This window comes from Erythrolamprus reginae, chromosome 2, assembly GCF_031021105.1.
Source record: "Erythrolamprus reginae isolate rEryReg1 chromosome 2, rEryReg1.hap1, whole genome shotgun sequence".
Classification (NCBI taxonomy): domain Eukaryota; kingdom Metazoa; phylum Chordata; class Lepidosauria; order Squamata; family Dipsadidae; genus Erythrolamprus; species Erythrolamprus reginae.
The window spans coordinates 42,984,900-43,003,125 of NC_091951.1; the positions used below are offsets into that span (position 1 = coordinate 42,984,900).

An 18,226-nucleotide genomic window follows, 5' to 3' on the forward strand; every position below is an offset into this window, starting at 1 on the left:
AACGCGGAGTGCTGCGTCCCCCACCTCCCGCCTCGTCTCCCTCCCCCCCCCCCCGACTCAGGCCAGGCCCGGCTGCCAGCAGAGGGCTCCGGCGACTTCCACCGAGCGCGAAGGGGCCGCGCTTCTCTCTTCGTCTCCACTCCGCCCTGCGGTCGGGCCGGGATGAGTTTCCTGTCTCGGGCGCTTGCTGCATCCGGATCAGCGGGAGTCAGCACGCCCGGGCGAAGCAGCTGCGCCTCCTCTTGCCCCCGCGCAACCAGCGGCGGGGCGATCGCGGCTCCTCCGGCCTCCAGCTTCGCTCCTTCTTCTCGCTTTGTCTTTGCTCGACCCAGGTGGGAACTCCTCTCCGCCCCCCCCCCCCCCAAAAGCAACCCCATCGACGGGCAGTGTTGGTGGGAGCTCCGCCCAGGCTCTGCCGCCATTCAGCCCTGGCCGTGCCAGATGCCCTCCTCGCTCGGGGATGCAGGGAGAAGCGGGTGGGCGTCCATCCTCGGCCTGCGGGAGGGAGATTCCCGCGGAAGGCGCTGCCCGGGCCCGCGCGTTCTTGTCCTGCGCCGCCTCGCGTGGGAAGCGCTTCTGCAGCTCTCTGTTGCTCCGGGCCAGAGAGAAAAGTGGGGGTTTCCCTCCTTCTCGCGTTTCCCCGTTTTCCAAAGAGGGACGCCCGCTTGAGCGAGGGGAGGGGGGACGGACGACGCAGGGTTGGACTAGATCAGTGTTTCCCAACCTTGGCAACTTGAAGATATTTGGACTTCAACTTCCAGAATTCTGGGAGTTGAAGTCCAGATATCTTCAAGTTGCCAAGGTTGGGAAACACTGGACTAGATGATCTCCAAGGTCCCTTCCAACGCTTTGAATCGGTTTGGGAGAAACTAGCCTGGGGTTTATCTCCTTTTAAAAATATATATATATGTGTGTGTATATAAAATTGTCCTAAAATTGCGAGTTCCAGGTGTATTTATAAATGAAGAGGCAACAGCCATTGCGATCTCCGGAACGTTTAAAATTTATTAAAAATTACTAAAATTAACTAACTAATTTCTAACATTAAAACTTAACATTAATTGATTAATTTAAAATTAATTTAATTACTAACATTAAAAATTAAAATTAAACTAATTACTAACATTAATTAACTAACTAAAATTGGTTAATTTTAGTAGTTTTTAATAAATTGTAAACATTCCGGAGATTGCAATGGCTCTTGCCTCTTCATATACAGTATATATATACACGGCTCAAAAAAATAAAATAAAGGGAGCACTCAAATAACACATCCTAGAAATAAATGAATGAAATATTCTCATTGAATATTTCATTGGCACAACTATTCCATTGGCACAACAGTATGTGAAATTGACTGTTAATCAGTGTTGTCCTAAGTGGACAGTTTGATTTCACAGAAGTTTAATTTACTTGAAGTTATATTCTGTTTTTTAAGTGTTCCCTTTATTTTTTTGTGCAGTGTGTGTGTGTTTGACATGTTTTTGCTGAATTTGAAAATTAAGGGAGACTAGGATAGATCTATTTCGGCCTTGTTTTTATATATATATATAAAGAATTGTCCTAAAAATGCAAGTTCCAGGTGTATTTATAAATGAAGAGGCAACAGACATTGCGATCTTCAGAATGATTAAAACTTATTAAAAACTACTGAAACTAAGTTTTTGTTATCAATCAAAAGTTTAGTTAACTTTAGTAGTTTTTAATAAATTTTAAACGTTCCGGAGATCGCAATGGCTCTTTGCCTCTACATTAATTTAAATTTATAAGCCACCCTACATGGCTTAGTTAGGACCAGATTACCTACGGGACCGTCTTCTGCCTCATGTATCCCAGCGGCCGGTCAGGTCCCACAGTCAGCCTTCTCCAGGTCCCATCAGCCAGGCAATGTTGTCTGGTGGGGCCTAGGGGAAGGGCCTTCTCTGTGGTGGCCCCGGCCCTCTGGAACAAACTCCCTCCGGAGATCCATACCGCCCCCACCCTCCTGGCCTTCCAAAAGGCTTTGAAAACTTATCTCTGCTGGCAGGCTTGGGCCCACTGAATGTTAACACCTAGCCTGTCCTTAGTATGATTGTGGTGTGAGTGAGTAGGGGTGGTATGATTTCAAATTTGGGGTTTTAGACTGTTTTAAATATTGGACTTTTTTTCTTTGCATTGGTTTTTGTATTTTATTTAATATGTTTTAAGCCACCTTGAGTCCTTGGAGAAGGGCGGCATAAAAGTCCGATTAAATAAGTAAGTAAGTAAATAAATAAATAAACTCCTTCCGTACTTCCGAATAACTGAAGGACTCAAGCAAGGCCTTTTGGAAAGAACAAGCCTAGAATTGTCACCTTGAGTTTCCACCCCCTGACAAAGCAATGTGGTCAGCAGGGAAGGAGTTTCTGCTTTTTCACAAAACACCCCACCCCAAAGATCATAACAGCTGTGTAAGAGGGAGAGAGAGAGAGAAAGAAAGAAAGAGAGAGAGAGAGAAGGAAAGAAAGAAAGAGAGAAAGAGAGAGAAGGAAAGAAAGAGAAAGAGGAGAGAGAGAGAGAAGGAAAGAGAGAGAAGGAAAGAGAGAGAGAGGGAAAGAGAGAGAGAGAAGGAAAGAAAGAAGAGAGAGAGAAGGAAAGAGAGAGAGAGAGAGAAGGGAAGAAAGAAAGAGAGAGAGAAGGAAAGAAAGAAAGAGAGAAGGAAAGAAAGAAAGAGAGAGAGAGAGAAGGAAAGAAAGAAAGAGAGAGGGGGGAAAGAAAGAGAGAGAAGGAAGGAGAGAGAGAGAGAGAGAAGAGAGAAAGAAAGAGAGAGAGAAGGAAAGAAAGAGAGAGAGAAGGAAAGAAGGAAAGAAAGAAAGAACCACTTCCCACCTGGATTAGGGTCTTCCAACCTTTTATCTTGTCCCTTCCCATCTCTTCCCCCCAAGCTTGGCATCCCAAGAGTATTGGTCCTTTCTTTGAAATCTCTCAGAAAAGGATCTAGCTGCAGCCTCAAATCTACACACAGGTTGGAGAGGGATAACCTCTGATGTTTTTCCATCGCCCCAACCCCTGGGGAAGAAAAACAAATCCCAGCACAACAGCATCTGCAGGAGATGATGGTGCTGTTTTGCACAGTGCGTTTAATTACATCGATTAATGATCTTGAAGCTGCAACTGGAAAATACGGAACAGTTGGGTTAGCTTGAACTTTTGATGGTTGGAAAAGTAGCATTGTCCAAACTAGGAAAAGAGGCTTATTTGATACATGTTAGCAAGATGAATTTCCTGTCTGTTTCTTGCTCAAATATACTGTATTAGCTCATTTTTTAGGGGATGCCTGAATATTCCTGTATTGGAAGGCAGCAGTAATGGTACTAAGGTAGGTTTATGAAGAAGACTGGAGATATTTTTGTCACATATAATGCAGTGTGCCACTCCGAGTCTTCGGAGAGGGGCGGCATACAAATCTAATAAACTATATAATGCAAACAAGACATTTTTTCAGAGACAAGGGAAACTTAAAACAGCTACTTAGATGTTTCCTCTTGCTAGATGGCCGAGGTTATTATAAATGTTTTTTAATCCAACTGTGTAAAAGTGTATAGTCTTAAAAGTAATTTAATAATAATAATAATATAATAATCTCGGCCATCTAGCAAGAAGAAACATCTAAGTAAGAGCTAAGTAATATGAAAGGAAGAGGTGAGTTTTCTGAAATATGTAAAATCTTTTTTGCAATACCTGATTCCTTTTGGGGGTTTTGCAAGAAGGGGGGGAAATCATTCCTGAATAATGAGAAAAAAATGTGAAGAGTTTATCCTTTCCCAAGTGTAGTGCCCTGTTTACCAGGTGGGTCACCTCCATATGCAGCTGCAAGAGCAATCATGGGCTTTCCTAAATATGCCCATGTGACACCAACACTCCGCAGTCTGCATTGGTTGCCGATCAGTTTCCGGTCACAATTCGAAGTGTTGGTTATGACCTATAAAGCCCTTCATGGCACCGGCCCAGGCTATCTCCGGGACCACCTTCTGCCGCACGAATCCCAGCGATCAATTGAGTGGGCCTTCTCCGGGTCCCGTCAACTAAACAATGTTGTTTGGCGGGACCCAGGGGAAGAGCCTTCTCTGTGGCGGCCCTGGTCCTCTGGAACCAACTCCCCCAGAGATTAGAATAGCCCCCATTCTTCTTGCCTTTCTTAAGCTTCTTAAAACCCACCTCTGTCATCAGGCATGGGGGAACTGAGATATTCTTTCCCCCTAGGCTTCTACAATTCATGTATGGTATGTTTGTATGTATGATTGGTTTTAAAATAAGGGTTTTTAGTTGTTTTAGTATTGGATTGTCGCATGTTGTTTATACCACTGTTGTTAGCCGGCCTGAGTCTACGGAGAGGGGCGGCATACAAATCCAATAAATAAATATATTTCTAGGCAGTGTCATAAATTTGGGCAAACTGGAAATTGTGATCTAAAACACCTGGAAGATTCCAGGCCCTGGAAGGCAATTATTGTAGGGGGAGGAATTTCTGGATCTTTCTGGTTTAATTTATTTATTTAGAGCCACTGGACTGTATGTAAGACAAATAACTAAAGGTAAAAGGAAGAAGAAACCGCTATGGTTTAGCAACGATGTAAGGGCTATAGTCAATGAAAAAAAGGCTGCCTATAGGAGGTATAAAGAGTCTGGAAGTATAGCTGATAGGGAGGTGTATAAAATGAGACAGAAGGAGGCAAAACAGATAATATATGCTGCTAAAGCCTCAAAAGAGGAAGAAATTGCCAAATCAGTAAAGAAGGGGGATAAAACCTTCTTCAGATATATTAGTGATAAGAAGAAGAAAAACTGCGGCATCACGAAGCTTAGTACCGGGAATAATACATGCATTAATGGGAATAAGGAGATCGCTGACCATTTCAATAGCTACTTCTGTTCAGTTTTCTCAAAAGACACCTTACAAAATAATACTATAGAGGGATATAGCATTGCTTCCAGCTGTACGGATTCAGCTCCAGTGATCTTAGAAGCCGATGTCTTAGAAGAACTTGAACAATTAAAGATAAATAAGGCAATGGGTCCAGATGGCATCCACCCCAGAGTTCTTAAAGAACTCAGATCTGTCATTGCTACCCCCCTGACTGATTTGTTTAACCAATCCTTGTTAACAGGAGAAGTTCCTGAGGATTGGAGAATGGCCAGTGTTGTGCCTATCCACAAGAAGGGCAGTAGAGAAGAAGCTGGTAACTACAGGCCAGTTAGCTTGACATCAGTGGTAGTTAAAATGATGGAGACTCTACTCAAAAAGAGGATAAATCAGCACCTAAAAAACAATAACTTATTGGACCCAAATCAGCATGGCTTTACTGAAGGCAAATCATGTCAGACTAATCTCATTGATTTCTTTGACTATGTCACAAAGGTGTTGGATGAAGGTGGTGCCGTGGATATTGCCTACCTGGACTTCAGCAAAGCCTTTGATACGGTTCCACATAAAGAGCTGATAGATAAATTAGTGAAGATTGGACTTAATCCCTGGATAGTTCAATGGATTTGCAGCTGGCTGAAGCGTAGACATCAGAGAGTTATTGTTAACGGCGAGTATTCTGAGCAGAGTCAGGTTACAAGCGGTGTGCCACAAGGGTCTGTTCTGGGTCCTATTCTTTTTAATATGTTTGTGAGTGACATAGGGGAAGGTTTGGTAGGGAAGGTTTGCCTATTTGCCGATGACTCTAAAGTGTGCAATAGGGTTGATATTCCTGGAGGCGTCTGTAATATGGTAAATGATTTAGCTTTACTAGATAAATGGTCAAAGCAATGGAAACTGCAGTTTAATGTTTCCAAATGTAAAATAATGCACTTGGGGAAAAGGAATCCTCAATCTGAGTATTGTATTGGCAGTTCTGTGTTAGCAAATACTTCAAAAGAAAAGGATTTAGGGGTAGTGATTTCTGACAGTCTCAAAATGGGTGAACAGTGCAGTCAGGCGGTAGGGAAAGCAAGTATGATGCTTGGCTGCATAGCTAGAGGTATAACAAGCAGGAAGAGGGAGATTATGATCCCGCTATATAGAATGCTGGTGAGACCACATTTGGAATAGTACTGTGTTCAGTTCTGGAGACCTCACCTACAAAAAGATATTGACAAAATTGAACGGGTCCAAAGACGGGCTACAAGAATGGTGGAAGGTCTTAAGCATAAAACGTATCAGGAAAGACTTAATGAACTCAATCTGTATAGTCTGGAGGACAGAAGGAAAAGGGGGGACATGATCGAAACATTTAAATATATTAAAGGGTTAAATAAGGTCCATGAGGGAAGTGTTTTTAAAAGGAAAGTGAACACAAGAACAAGGGGACACAATCTGAAGTTAGTTGGGGGAAAGATCAAAAGCAACATGAGAAAATATTGTTTTACTGAAAGAGTAGTAGATCCTTGGAACAAACTTCCAGCAGACGTTGTAGATAAATCCACAGTAACTGAATTTAAACATGCCTGGGATAAATATATATCCATCCTAAGATAAAATACAGAAAATAGTATAAGGGCAGACTAGATGGACCAGGAGGCCTTTTTCTGCCATCAGACTTCTATGTTTCTATGTTTCTATGTATTTATTAATTCTACTTTATATGCTGCCCAACTCCCGAAGGACTTAACCCACCCATTCCCTTGAATGCCTGGAAGATGTATAGTCTTGCGTGGTTATCTCAGGGGTGTCAAACTCATGGCCTAGGGGACGAATGCGTCATGCACTGGCCACGCCCACTTCAGGTTTAGTGAAGGGGGGAGTTGTGATACGTCATGACGTTTTATGTAAAATAGATCATTAACATGCTGGTTTTATGCCGCTTGAAACATTGTTGCTTAATTAAACATGTTTTCAATGGAGGATGTGGCATCCAGGTTTAGAATGGATGGTTGAATGGTTGACTTTGAGCCTGGCATGAGATGGATGGACCACAGTTGTGGAATCAGATGCTTTGTTAATAAAAGTAAATAGGTTCTATCCAAAACTGCTTCCCTGGCCAATGGTACAATAGAATTAAGATGATAAATTTGGGAGTTAATTTTAGGCTGGGGCGCACAGAAGCATTTTGTATGACATCTATGCCCTTTTACACATTATAAGAAGATTCTGCTCCATCAAATTCTATTGCAAAAAAGACGGAAACGTTCGCTTTCATTTCTGCTCAATGCTTAATTGTGTACATTTGCCACATTCTTATCCCGCTGCGCCCAAATGCCTAAGTGACGGAAATACAGTGGTACCTCTACTTAAGAACGCCTCTACTTAAGAACTTTTCTAGATAAGAACTGGGTTTTCAAGATTTTTGTGCCTCTTCGCAAGAACCATTTTCTACTTAAGAACCCGAGGCCAGAAAAATTTCCCAGGAAATTTGAGAGCAGCAAGAAGGCCGGGACAGTTTCCTGCCATTCCCTTTCATTTTAGATTAGATTAGATTAGATTTATTGGATTTATATGCCGCCCCTCTCCGAAAACTCGGGGCTTTCTCTGGGTGCTTGGAGAAGGAATAAACCACTTTGCTGTGGCAACTCCCTCGCGCTGCCTCCCATACACCTGGCACGAGGTGGTTCCTAGAGCCAGAAAGGCAAAACAGGGCGCTTCACCCCGTCCAGATCCACTTGGCTTCAGCCAAACCAAGGAGTCACCACAGTGAAGGAAAGGCGCTGGCTACAAAGCAAGCGAGCGAGAGGAGAGGGGAGCCCTTCAGCAGGGGAAGGAAGAGGCAGCAATTAGCAGCAGCCGCCTTTCGGTCAAAGGAGCGGGAGGTTTCCCCCTCTCACCCGCCTGGGTTTCTCTCTCTGGCGCAGTGTATAGGAGGCTGCCTCGCGCTGGGTGTATGGGAAACGCATGCTCCTCCTTACCATCTCAGAGTCCCTCTTTCTTTTTTTTTAGCCTTAAAAGTTTTGGATTTTTTTCGTTCCCCTCACCTTCTTCCTTCAGCAGTGACTGTCCTCCTCCTGTTAGAAACATAGAAACATAGACGTCTGACGGCAGAAAAAGACCTCATGGTCCATCTAGTCTGCCCTTATACTATTTCCTGTATTTTATCTTAGGATGGATCTATGTTTATCCCAGGCATGTTTAAATTCAGTGACTGTGGATTTATCTACCACGTCTGCTGGAAGTTTGTTCCAAGCATCTACTACTCTTTCAGTAAAATAATATTTTCTCATGTTGCTTTTGATCTTTCCCCCAACTAACTTCAGATTGTGTCCCCTTGTTCTTGTGTTCACTTTCCTATTAAAAACACTTCCCTCCTGGACCTTATTTAACCCTTTAACATATTTAAATGTTTCAATCATGTCCCCCCTTTCCCTTCTGTCCTCCAGACTGTACAGATTGAGTTCATGAAGTCTTTCCTGATACGTTTTATGCTTAAGACCTTCCACCATTCTTGTAGCCCGTCTTTGGACCCGTTCAATTTTGTCAATATCTTCTTCTTCCTCCTCCTCCCACCCAAATTCCAAGCTTGGATTTCTTTCCTAATGGGTTTGCACACATTATTTGCTTAATAGGAATCAATGGGAAAAATTGCTTCTACTTAAGAACTTTTCTACTTAAGAACCTGGTCACGGAATGAATTAAGTTCTTAAGTAGAGGTACCGCTGTAATGTCTATATCACGCAGCGTGAAAAAAGGGCGGCGTTTTCCTATCTCATAATATTAGAAGGTGAAACCATTCCGTGAATTTTCACGATGGGAAGACTCAGAATGGATAACTGTGGAATTTGCTAGAAGATAAAAGAGTAACCATCAATCTAGGAGGCCTGAAAAGAGATTTGCCTACATTCTTTTTTTTTTCCAGGAATTTTTTTTTTAAAAAAAATTCTCCATACCAGTCACATGTGCAATATAATATGCCATCCATCTTAAAATACAATACAGTAATAATTTTTTTGAATTGGGTATTCATAATCTGTCCAGTGCTACCTCCTGTACTTTTGACATCTGGGTAAAAAACAATTCTTCACATTTCTTATATGCATTTAAAAAGCTATTAACTAATACAGTTTCTTTTAGCTGCTCCTTTTCTTTAGGCCATTGTGCTTGAAGATTTGCCTACATTCTTGAAGCATCAGGCTAAAAATCACTGTGATGGCTAGAGCTTTTATATCCTTATAAACCGGGACCGATTCCCATTCCCGCCACTTTAGTTCTGCATGCACTTATTTATTTATTTATTTATTTTATTTATTTATTTATTGGATTTGTATGCCGCCCCTCTCCAGAGAGTCAGGGCGGCTAACAGCGACAATAAAACAGTGTACAATAGTAATTTGGTATTGATGATTAAAAATCAATTAATATAAAAACCAAACATACATACATACATACATACATACATACATACATACCATGCATAGAATTGTAAAGGCCTAGGGGGAAAGAGGATCTCAATTCCCCCATGCCTGGTGGCAGAGGTGGGTTTTAAGTTGTTTACGAAAGGCAAGGAGGGTGGGGGCGGTTCTAATCTCTGGGGGGAGTTGGTTCCAGAGGGCTGGGGCCGCCACAGAGAAGGCTCTTCCCCTGGGTCCCGCCAGGCGACATTGCTTAGGTGACGGGACCCGGAGGTCATGTTTTTGCTTCTGCGCATGTGCAGGAGGCAAAATCTTGTGTGGGGACACACATGTCTGCGAGATTTTCGCAATGTTTTCATGCACAAAATTGTACAATTCATGCACAATGTTGCATGTACAAAAATGCTGAAATCTCTCATGCGCTCTCCTTGGAAGATTTTGCTTCCCGTGCATGCGCAGAAGCAAAAACACTGGTGCACATGTGCATGTAGGAGAACTAAAGCTGTGCACGCAGCGCAACTTTTGCTATAGGTGCACCATCCGTATCCATACTGCCTGCAAGGAAAAAATACATTGCCATCCTTGGAGCCTTATGCAGGCGGCCAAGCTAAGTCCCTGAAGGACTTCATCCCCATCACTGAGAGTCCAGGCGCTTCAACGAGTGGTGGGCTGGGTTCGTATAAGTGGTCCACGGGATTTAAAACTATGAAATTAGTGGTCCCTGAGGTCCGAAAAGTTGGTGACCCCTGGCATAAGAGAGTCAGTTTGGCCTAGTGGTTCAGGCACCCAGGCTAAAAATCAGGAGACACTGAATTCTAGGTCCACTTCAGGGTGGTTGTTGTTGTTGTTTGTTTGTTTATTATTATTATTATTATTATTATTATTATTATTATTATTATTATTTCAATACAATACAGCAAACAAGATCACTATGCTGGATTTCGTATTTCATCACCAGTCGGGTGCTTCCCAAGCACCTAGGACTGCGTTATGTTGTTATTGTTGTTGTTGTTGTTATTATTATTATTATTATTCAGGGGAAAATAGGAGACAGGAGTATTAGGCATGTTCACTGACTTGACTTATTTATAAAAAAAATAATAAAGGCAGGATTTTAAAAATCTAAAATAAAAATACAGTGGTACCTCTACTTAAGAACGCCTCTACTTAAGAACTTTTCTAAATAAGAACTGGGTGTTCAATATTTTTTTGCCTCTACTTAAAAACCTGAGCCTGGAAAAATTTCCTAGGAAATTTGAGACCAGCACGAAGGCTTGGCCAATTTCCTGCCATTCCCCTTTTAATCCCGGCCATCTCGGGCTTTTCTGGGCTGCCAAAGGAGCCTTTCGGTGGCACTCAAGGAGGCTTTGGCTGCCCAGAGCGAACAGAGCGTTTTCCTTTCTCTGGGCACCGCCAAAGAGTCCATCTTTTTTTTTAAAGCCTTAAAGTTTTGGATTTTTTTGATTCCCCTCCCCTTCTTCCTTCGGCAGCCACTCTCCTCCTCCTCTTTTTCCTCCTCCTCCTCCCATTCAAATTCCGAGCTTTTATTTCTTTCCTAATTGGTTTGCACACATTATTTGCCTTTACATTGATTCCTATGGGAAAAATTGCTTCTTAAGAATGTTTCTACTTAAGAATCTCGACATGGAACAGATTAAGTTCTTAAGTAGAGGTACCACTGTATAAGGAAAGGGAGGAGGGAAAGTAAAGTTGTGTGGGCATGCTTTTTCACAGGCATGTTGATCCTCCAAGATTACATGGGAACAAAATGGAAGACCTGAAATTTCCTCAGGCATTTTGCTTTATTTTGATTTACCTGTGGGTGCCAAGGGGGCTAGTTTTATTTATTTTATGTATTTTAATCTCATTCTTTACTCAAAGAGTTCTTGAGTGAAATGGGCAGCTCTATAAATTACACAATTTTGACTAAAATCAAGAGTAACATCTGCTTACAACACCTCACAGTTTAATATTTTACTGAAAGAGTAGTAGATGCTTCGAACAAACTTCCAGCAGACGTGGTTGGTAAATCCACAGTCACTGAATTTAAACATGCCTGGGATAAACATATTTATTTATTTATTTATTTATTAAATTTGTATGCCGCCCCTCTCCGTAGACTCGGGGTGGCTCACAATAGTAATAGAAAACAATATATAATACAAATCTAATAATTAAAACTAAAACCCCATAATGTAAAAAACATGCACACAACATATCATACATAAACAGTATAGGCCTGGGGAAGTTATCTCAGTTCCCCCATGCCTGACGGCAGAGGTGGGTTTTAAGGAGTTTACGAAAGGCGAGGAGGGTGGGGGCAGTTCTAATCTCAGGGGGGAGCTGGTTCCAGAGGGTCGAGGCCGCCACAGAGAAGGCTCTTCCCCTTGGACCCACCAAACGACATTGTTTAGTCGACGGGACCTGGAGAAGGCCAACTCTGTGGGACCTAATCGGTCGCTGGAATTCGTGCGGCAGAAGGTGGTCCTGGAGATATTCTGGTCCGATGCCATGAAGGGCTTTATAGGTCAAAACCAACACTTTGAATATATCCATCCTAAGATAAAATACAGGAAATAGTATAAGGGCTGACTAGATGGACCACAAGGTCTTTTTCTGCCGTTGATCTTCTATGTTTCTGTGTTTCTAATATCTGGTTATTTTCAATTTTGGTGTGGCAATTAAGGTATTTGGCTCGAAAATGGGAGACTGTGCGTTTTGCCTCAGGCATGGCAGCTGACTGGGAGATTTTGAGCTAGTCTCAGCCCAACTTGCCTCGCAGAGTTGTTGTTGTGAAGAAAATAGGAGAAGGAAGGGGTGTTGCGTATGTGTGCTTCTTTGAACTATTTATTAAAAAATAAAAAGTGGGATACATAAAGAAATAAAGGCGTAACCTTAGATTTCTTTTTTCTTTTTTGCATTATTAAAAATCTTTTTTACCATTTTTGAATTTGAGGGGTCACTTTCAAGATCCAGGATACAGCTTACAGAAAATGGGGTAACTCAGCTTCCTTTTTATTCATTTGCTATGTGTCAGAAAGGGGGCTGTTCATATGTAGATATGTAACAGTATATACACAGTGGAGGAGCCAAAAGGAGAATTTCCCAAGAATGACTTAGAAAGTTTATGCCCTGTGTTCAGTAAAATTAGGAACAACTACTTGTTGTTGTTTTTTTAAAAAGTGGGAATAGCTCAAGACTTTAAAATCCAGAAGGGAAGAAAGGATGGATGGAAGATAGCTAACATGATTGGCTCAGGAATTCTGGGAGTTGAAGTCCACAAGTCATAGAAGAGCCAACTTTGCCTACTCCTGGTTTAAACTATTATGTAAAAGTAAATCGTGGTTTGATGTTGCTACCCTATTGTACTACACCAAAGGGAGTCAGTGCCTTTTCTTTCTTTTTTTTCTCCCTATTTTCCACACTTTTCCCTTCCCTATTTTCCCTACTATTCACTTTTGTATAATTTTTTTGTAAGTTATATTATAAACCAGTAACATTATTTAAAAGAGAGAGAGAAAACAAATATTGAAAATGAAAAAAAAGATAATTCAAGGACTTAACTGTACAGTGGTACCTCTATTTACAAACTTAATTCATTCTAACACCAGGTTCTTAAGAAGAAAAGTTTGTAAGTAGCAATTTTTCCCATAGGAATCAATGTGAAAGCAAATAATGCGTGCGATTGGGGAAACCACAGGGAGGGTGGAGGCCCTGTTTCCTCCCAGGAGATTCCTAGAGAGGCCCCATGGAGGCTTCTCCTCACCTTTTCTGGCCCTTTCCTCCCAGGAGATTCCTAGAGAGGCCCTATGGAGTCTTCTCCCCGCCTTTTCCAGCACTGTTTCCTCACAGGAGATTCCTAGAGAGGCCCCATGGAGGCTTCTCCCGGCCTTTTCCAGTTACAGTTTCAGAAACTCGGGTTTGTAAGTGGAAAATGGTTCTTGAGAAGAGGCAAAAAAATCTTGAACATCCGGTTCTTATCTAGAAAAGTTCATAAGTACTGCAACGCTCTCTACATGGGGCTACCTTTGAAAAGTGTTCGGAAACTTCAGATCGTGCAGAATGCGGCCGCGAGAGCCATCGTGGGGTTTCCTAGATTCGCCCATGTTTCTGCAACACTCCGCGGCCTACACTGGCTGCCGATCGGTTTCCGGTCACAATTCAAAATGTTGGTAATGACCTTTAAAGCCCTACATGGCATTGGGCCAGAATACATCCGGACCCGCCTTCTACCCCACGAATCCCAGCGGCCGATAAGGTCCCACAGAGCTGGCCTTCTCCAGGTCCCGTCGACCAAACAATGTCGTTTGGCGGGCCCCAGGGGAAGAGCTTTCTCTGTGGCGGCCCCGGCCCTCTGGAATCAACTCCCCCCAGAGATTAGAATGGCCCCCACCCTCCTTGTCTTTCGCAAATTACTCAAGACCCACCTTTGTCGCCAGGCATGGGGGAGTTAGGATATTCCTTCCCCCAGGCCATTACAAGTTATGTATGGTATGTTTGTGTGTATGTTTGGTTTTTATAATAAGGGTTTTTAGTTGTTTTATTAAATTGGATTATTACATGTTGTTTTTTATCATTGTTAGCCGCCCCGAGTCTGCGGAGAGGGGCGGCATACAAATCCAATAAAATAAATAAATAAATAAGTAGAGGCATTCTTAGGTAGAGGTACCACTGTATTAGCATTCCTCACTTAGGTTTCCTGGTCTGGGCTACCTCAAAGGGCTGACGTCTCTGGACTCTTCTTTTTTTGTCCCTCAGCAGGTGATGGAACAATGAAGGACACCAAGGGGAAGACTTTGCAAGTGAAGGAGGAAGGCTCCGAACCTCAAGTTGAACTGCATTTCACCATATTGGAAGAATCAGAAGGGGGCATTTCTCAGGGGAAACTCTGGCCCTGTGAGATAGATGCAGAGCCACCACCCGAGAGCTCCCGTCAGCCTGATGTGGATGATGAATTACTTTATTCTGATCAATCGCGGCCCTCCAAAGTAATAAAGAGGACGCTCCCAGAACCTGACAGGAGGGCCCAGGAGGAGAGAATGGAAATGTATTCTACACCGACTTCTGAGCAACAGGTTGAGCTTCATTTTACAATCCTGGAGGAATCCGAAGGAGGCATCTCTGAAGGTAAACTCTGCGCAAGTGAGATACCCCAGGACGAATCACCAGGAGTGAACTACCAAGAACAGTGGGATAGGCCTCTTCAGTGGAGTGAGAAAGCTGATCAGCCGCCAGGTGTGAAGGAGTCTCTCCCAGCTGAGGACCGACCAGAAGATGAAGCTAAAAGGCCAGTCCTCCAACCGGAGAGCTCTGATCAGCAAGTGGAGGTCCATTTTACTATTTTCGATGACCCTGAGGAAAAAAGCCCTTCCCAGGGACCGGAAGACTATCCGGTCTGGGAAAGCCCGTTTAAACCAGCGCATTACCAAGGCGACTCTCCAAAAGAAATATGGGACGCGCCCATCGAGAGCCTTGGAGAAGTCTTTGAAGCGTCTCTCCAGCAGCAGTTCTACTCCGAAGGAAAGCTCTACCCCTGTACCGAATGCGGGAGAGTTTTCAACCGGAAGTCGACCCTGACCCGACACTGGCGAACCCACACGGGAGAGAAGCCGTACTCCTGTCCCTATTGCGGGCGGAGTTTCAGCTTGAATCTGAACCTCATCACCCATCAGATGACCCACACGGGAGAGAAACCCTACAAATGTCCGGACTGCGGGCAGTGCTTCACCCGCAGCACGAGTGTCACCCGTCACCAGAGAAGCCACCGAGAAGAAGGCCTTCTCAAAAATGACTTGTGGGAGGAGCCTTTCTCATACCCGGTCCCGGTTCCCTTCACTTACCCGATGCCTGTTGTGGTCGAGGAGAAGTCCTTTCTGTGCCCCGTTTGTGGCGAGGCCTTTACTCACAGCGGGAGCCTGAGTAGGCACTTGCAGACACACGGGATGGAGAGGCCTTACAAGTGCATGATCTGCGGGGAAGGCTTTTGCTCTATGTCCAAGCTCTACCGGCACGAGAGACTCCACCTGGTGGACAAGCCCTACAACTGCGAGATCTGCGGGAAGAGCTTTGCCGTCAAGTCAACGCTGACCCGGCACCAGATGCTCCACCAGGCCATGAGGCCCTACATGTGTTCCCACTGCGAGAAAGGCTACGTTCAACGGAGCCACCTGGCCAGGCACCACTACAAAGCACATCCGGAGATCCCCTTTAACCCGGTGAAAGCGAACCTTATGCCTGCCACCATTCTGGATTCTGACAACTTAATCACCTATTTCTGGGGAGATGAGGAAACAGACACTACCACTACCCCAGAGCCTGTCCCAACTCAATTGATCTATTCCGGAGCAGCCTGCTGAAAGGTCTTAAAAACAGTTTGACGATGCGAATTGGGTTTTTATGATAGGAAACCAAACCCCAAAAAACAACTTGGTTTTGTTCTGGACAGTCTTTGTGCCAAGAACCTTTTCCTGCCTTGTTACTCATATTCCAGGAACTGTCCTGTCACCCCCATATACCACATCCGCATCTCCAGAAAATACATCATTGTTGTGGTTCCTTGGTGCCTGGATCCACTCACCTTTAAGAGGCAGATCCAACGAAAAAGGGACAGTCCTGGATGGACCCGCTCGGACAAATTTCTGAAACTGCTGAATAAAACAGAAGCGGGGCTCAAAGAACGTCTGTACATCTCTTGATGCAAATCTTCACAGGGGGAATGGGAATAGCCCAGCCTGTAGCAAGATATCTAGTTGTAGGTCATGTGAGGAAGGTTGGAATTTCACCTGAAATCATGTTTTGTTTGTGAGAAGGATGTCTATGGAGAATCTCAACCATCCAAATCAAGGTTATCCCAAAGGTGCTTCCCCCCACCCCCAAAAGGCAACTGGACTTAGTTTTTCCTTGAAGACGTTTCACTTCTCATCCAAGAATCTTCTTCAGTTCTGACACTGTAGTAAAGATGGGGATTTTTTTTATCCTTTACAACAGGGGTTCCCAAACTAGGCAACTTTAAGACTTGTGGACTTCAACTCCCAGAATTCTCCAGCCAGCTATGCTATAATGACTGGAGCTATGCTGTGACTGGAGAATTCTGGGAGTTGAAGTCCACAAGTCTTAAAGTTGTCAACCTTGGAGACCTCTGCTTTGCAAGAAGCCTCTGCCTTGTTTCATCGCTTCTTGTTTTGGGGGTGGGGTGGGGGAGGAAATGGATGAACTTTTAATAGTAAAATATAGAAACAGAGAGGACATACCCAAAGGTTATTATTTGACGCAGAGACCAGATGTCCTGTAAAAAAAATGTCTAAGATCTAGGCAGAATATAAATATTTTGAAGAAATAAATACAGGAATATAATGACACAGTTTCTGTTTCGTTTTCCTATTCTCCAGATTTTCCTATTGTCATTTGAACTAGTGGACTATCATGTCGGAGTAATATTTTGCAGAATCTAGCCCACCCAGATAACCACAGTAGCCAACCAGCCTGCCTCAGACCACGATATCAGGAACCTTTATCTTTTTTGAAAAATGTATTTTATTGGTTTTGCACATATGGTTACATAAAACAGTGCACAGTGCATGTGCCCATCACCCGACTGACAATAACCATCACCACCAATTGGGGGGGTTCAAATATTTACTAGATTATATTCTTTTCCCCCCCTTATCTCTAATTTGCATTTGTTTACTATTCAAAGAGTGATTGGAGTTTATTTTTCACATTTTCGTCACAAATTCTACTCAACATATAATCTTTCACCTTATTCCATCGTACCATCAGCTTCTCCAATTTATTTTCATCAAACGTATTTAATCTTATTTCCATGATTTCAAAATGAATGTGATCAGCCATGTACCAATACCAGGAACCTTTATCTTAAAGATAATTGAAGACACTTGCTGCAGAGTTTCTTAGGTTTTCTGCCGGGCTCTCTGGTAGGAGCCTCCCGAAAATTCAAGGGTACAAATTTCAGACACACACACACCTTTGAAAATTCAAAACAATGTTCTTTATCACAACATTCAAAATAAACTAAGCACTCTTTTTGTATTGCAAAGAGCACTCTTCCCAAAACAACCGGGTAGTCTACAATTTCCCTTAAGCAGTCATTAAGTACTTAGCTAGCAGCTGTGAAGAAACTTCACACCCTTTCTTCTTCCAAGGAAGTGAGACACACACATACACACACACTTTGCTCTGCTTTGGTTTCAAAGGCATGAAAAATCAACAAAGTCCAGAAAACAGCAACACACGATTTCTGAAGAACTGCGATCAGATACTCTTCCACAATGGCCAAACCCACACGCTGCTATTTATAGCAGCAGCCCTAATTACTGGAGCCCCACCAACCACAGGTGGCCTCATTTTCTCTTGTAATAATCCTTCAGTTGTTGTCTCCTATGCATCACTCTACGCATGCGTGGATGTGTCATTAATTCTTGTTCAGAATCCAAGGATGATACAGATGATTGATCTCCTGGGCTGTCTGCCAAACTCCCCTCTTCCCTGTCACTCACGCTTCCTTGGTCAGAGGAGGCTTCATCTGCAGATTCCATCGGGAGCAAAACAAGCCTGCGGCATGTGGATGTCTCCCCCACATCCACCTACACATTCCTTGGGGCAGGAGCTGGGGCAGAGCTAACCACAACACTTAGGAAACTATTTACTTCTTTAGTAGCAAACCTAACTATTTACACTGTAGCTCTCTAGTAGTTAATATACAAAGTATTCACAGTTCTCTACCTACTATTCTCAGTTATGATATTTAGCTACAATTCTTCATCTACCATAAGCCACCTAATTTCCAAGCCACTCTAAGCCACAACACCTTCAAGCCAAGCCACACGCCACACCTATGCAAAGGTGCATTATGTACTTTGGTCAGCCAATCAGGTTACATTACAATTTGCATATTCACCATGACTAGATAGTTGTAGATTGTTAA

The 18,226-nt window shown here is 43.2% G+C and overlaps 1 protein-coding gene across 3 annotated transcripts; it reads left to right on the top strand.

Annotated features, from left to right (window-relative positions):
* The first annotated feature begins 189 nt into the window (after positions 1-189).
* LOC139160291 (zinc finger protein 79-like) lies at positions 190-16,638 on the top strand. 3 transcript variants are annotated; one of them, XM_070737998.1, is made up of 3 exons: positions 275-332; positions 3,289-3,337; positions 14,041-16,638. In XM_070737998.1, the coding sequence occupies exon 3, from the start codon at positions 14,055-14,057 to the stop codon at positions 15,636-15,638; it is 1,584 nt and encodes a 527-aa protein (XP_070594099.1). In that variant the 5' UTR covers positions 275-332; positions 3,289-3,337; positions 14,041-14,054; the 3' UTR covers positions 15,639-16,638. The 3 variants fall into 3 exon arrangements, with proteins under 3 accessions (XP_070594101.1, XP_070594098.1, XP_070594099.1); XM_070738000.1 differs by lacking the exon at positions 3,289-3,337 and having other exon boundaries at positions 190-332; XM_070737997.1 differs by lacking the exon at positions 3,289-3,337 and having other exon boundaries at positions 196-332; positions 14,044-16,638.
* The last annotated feature ends 1,588 nt before the right edge of the window (positions 16,639-18,226 follow it).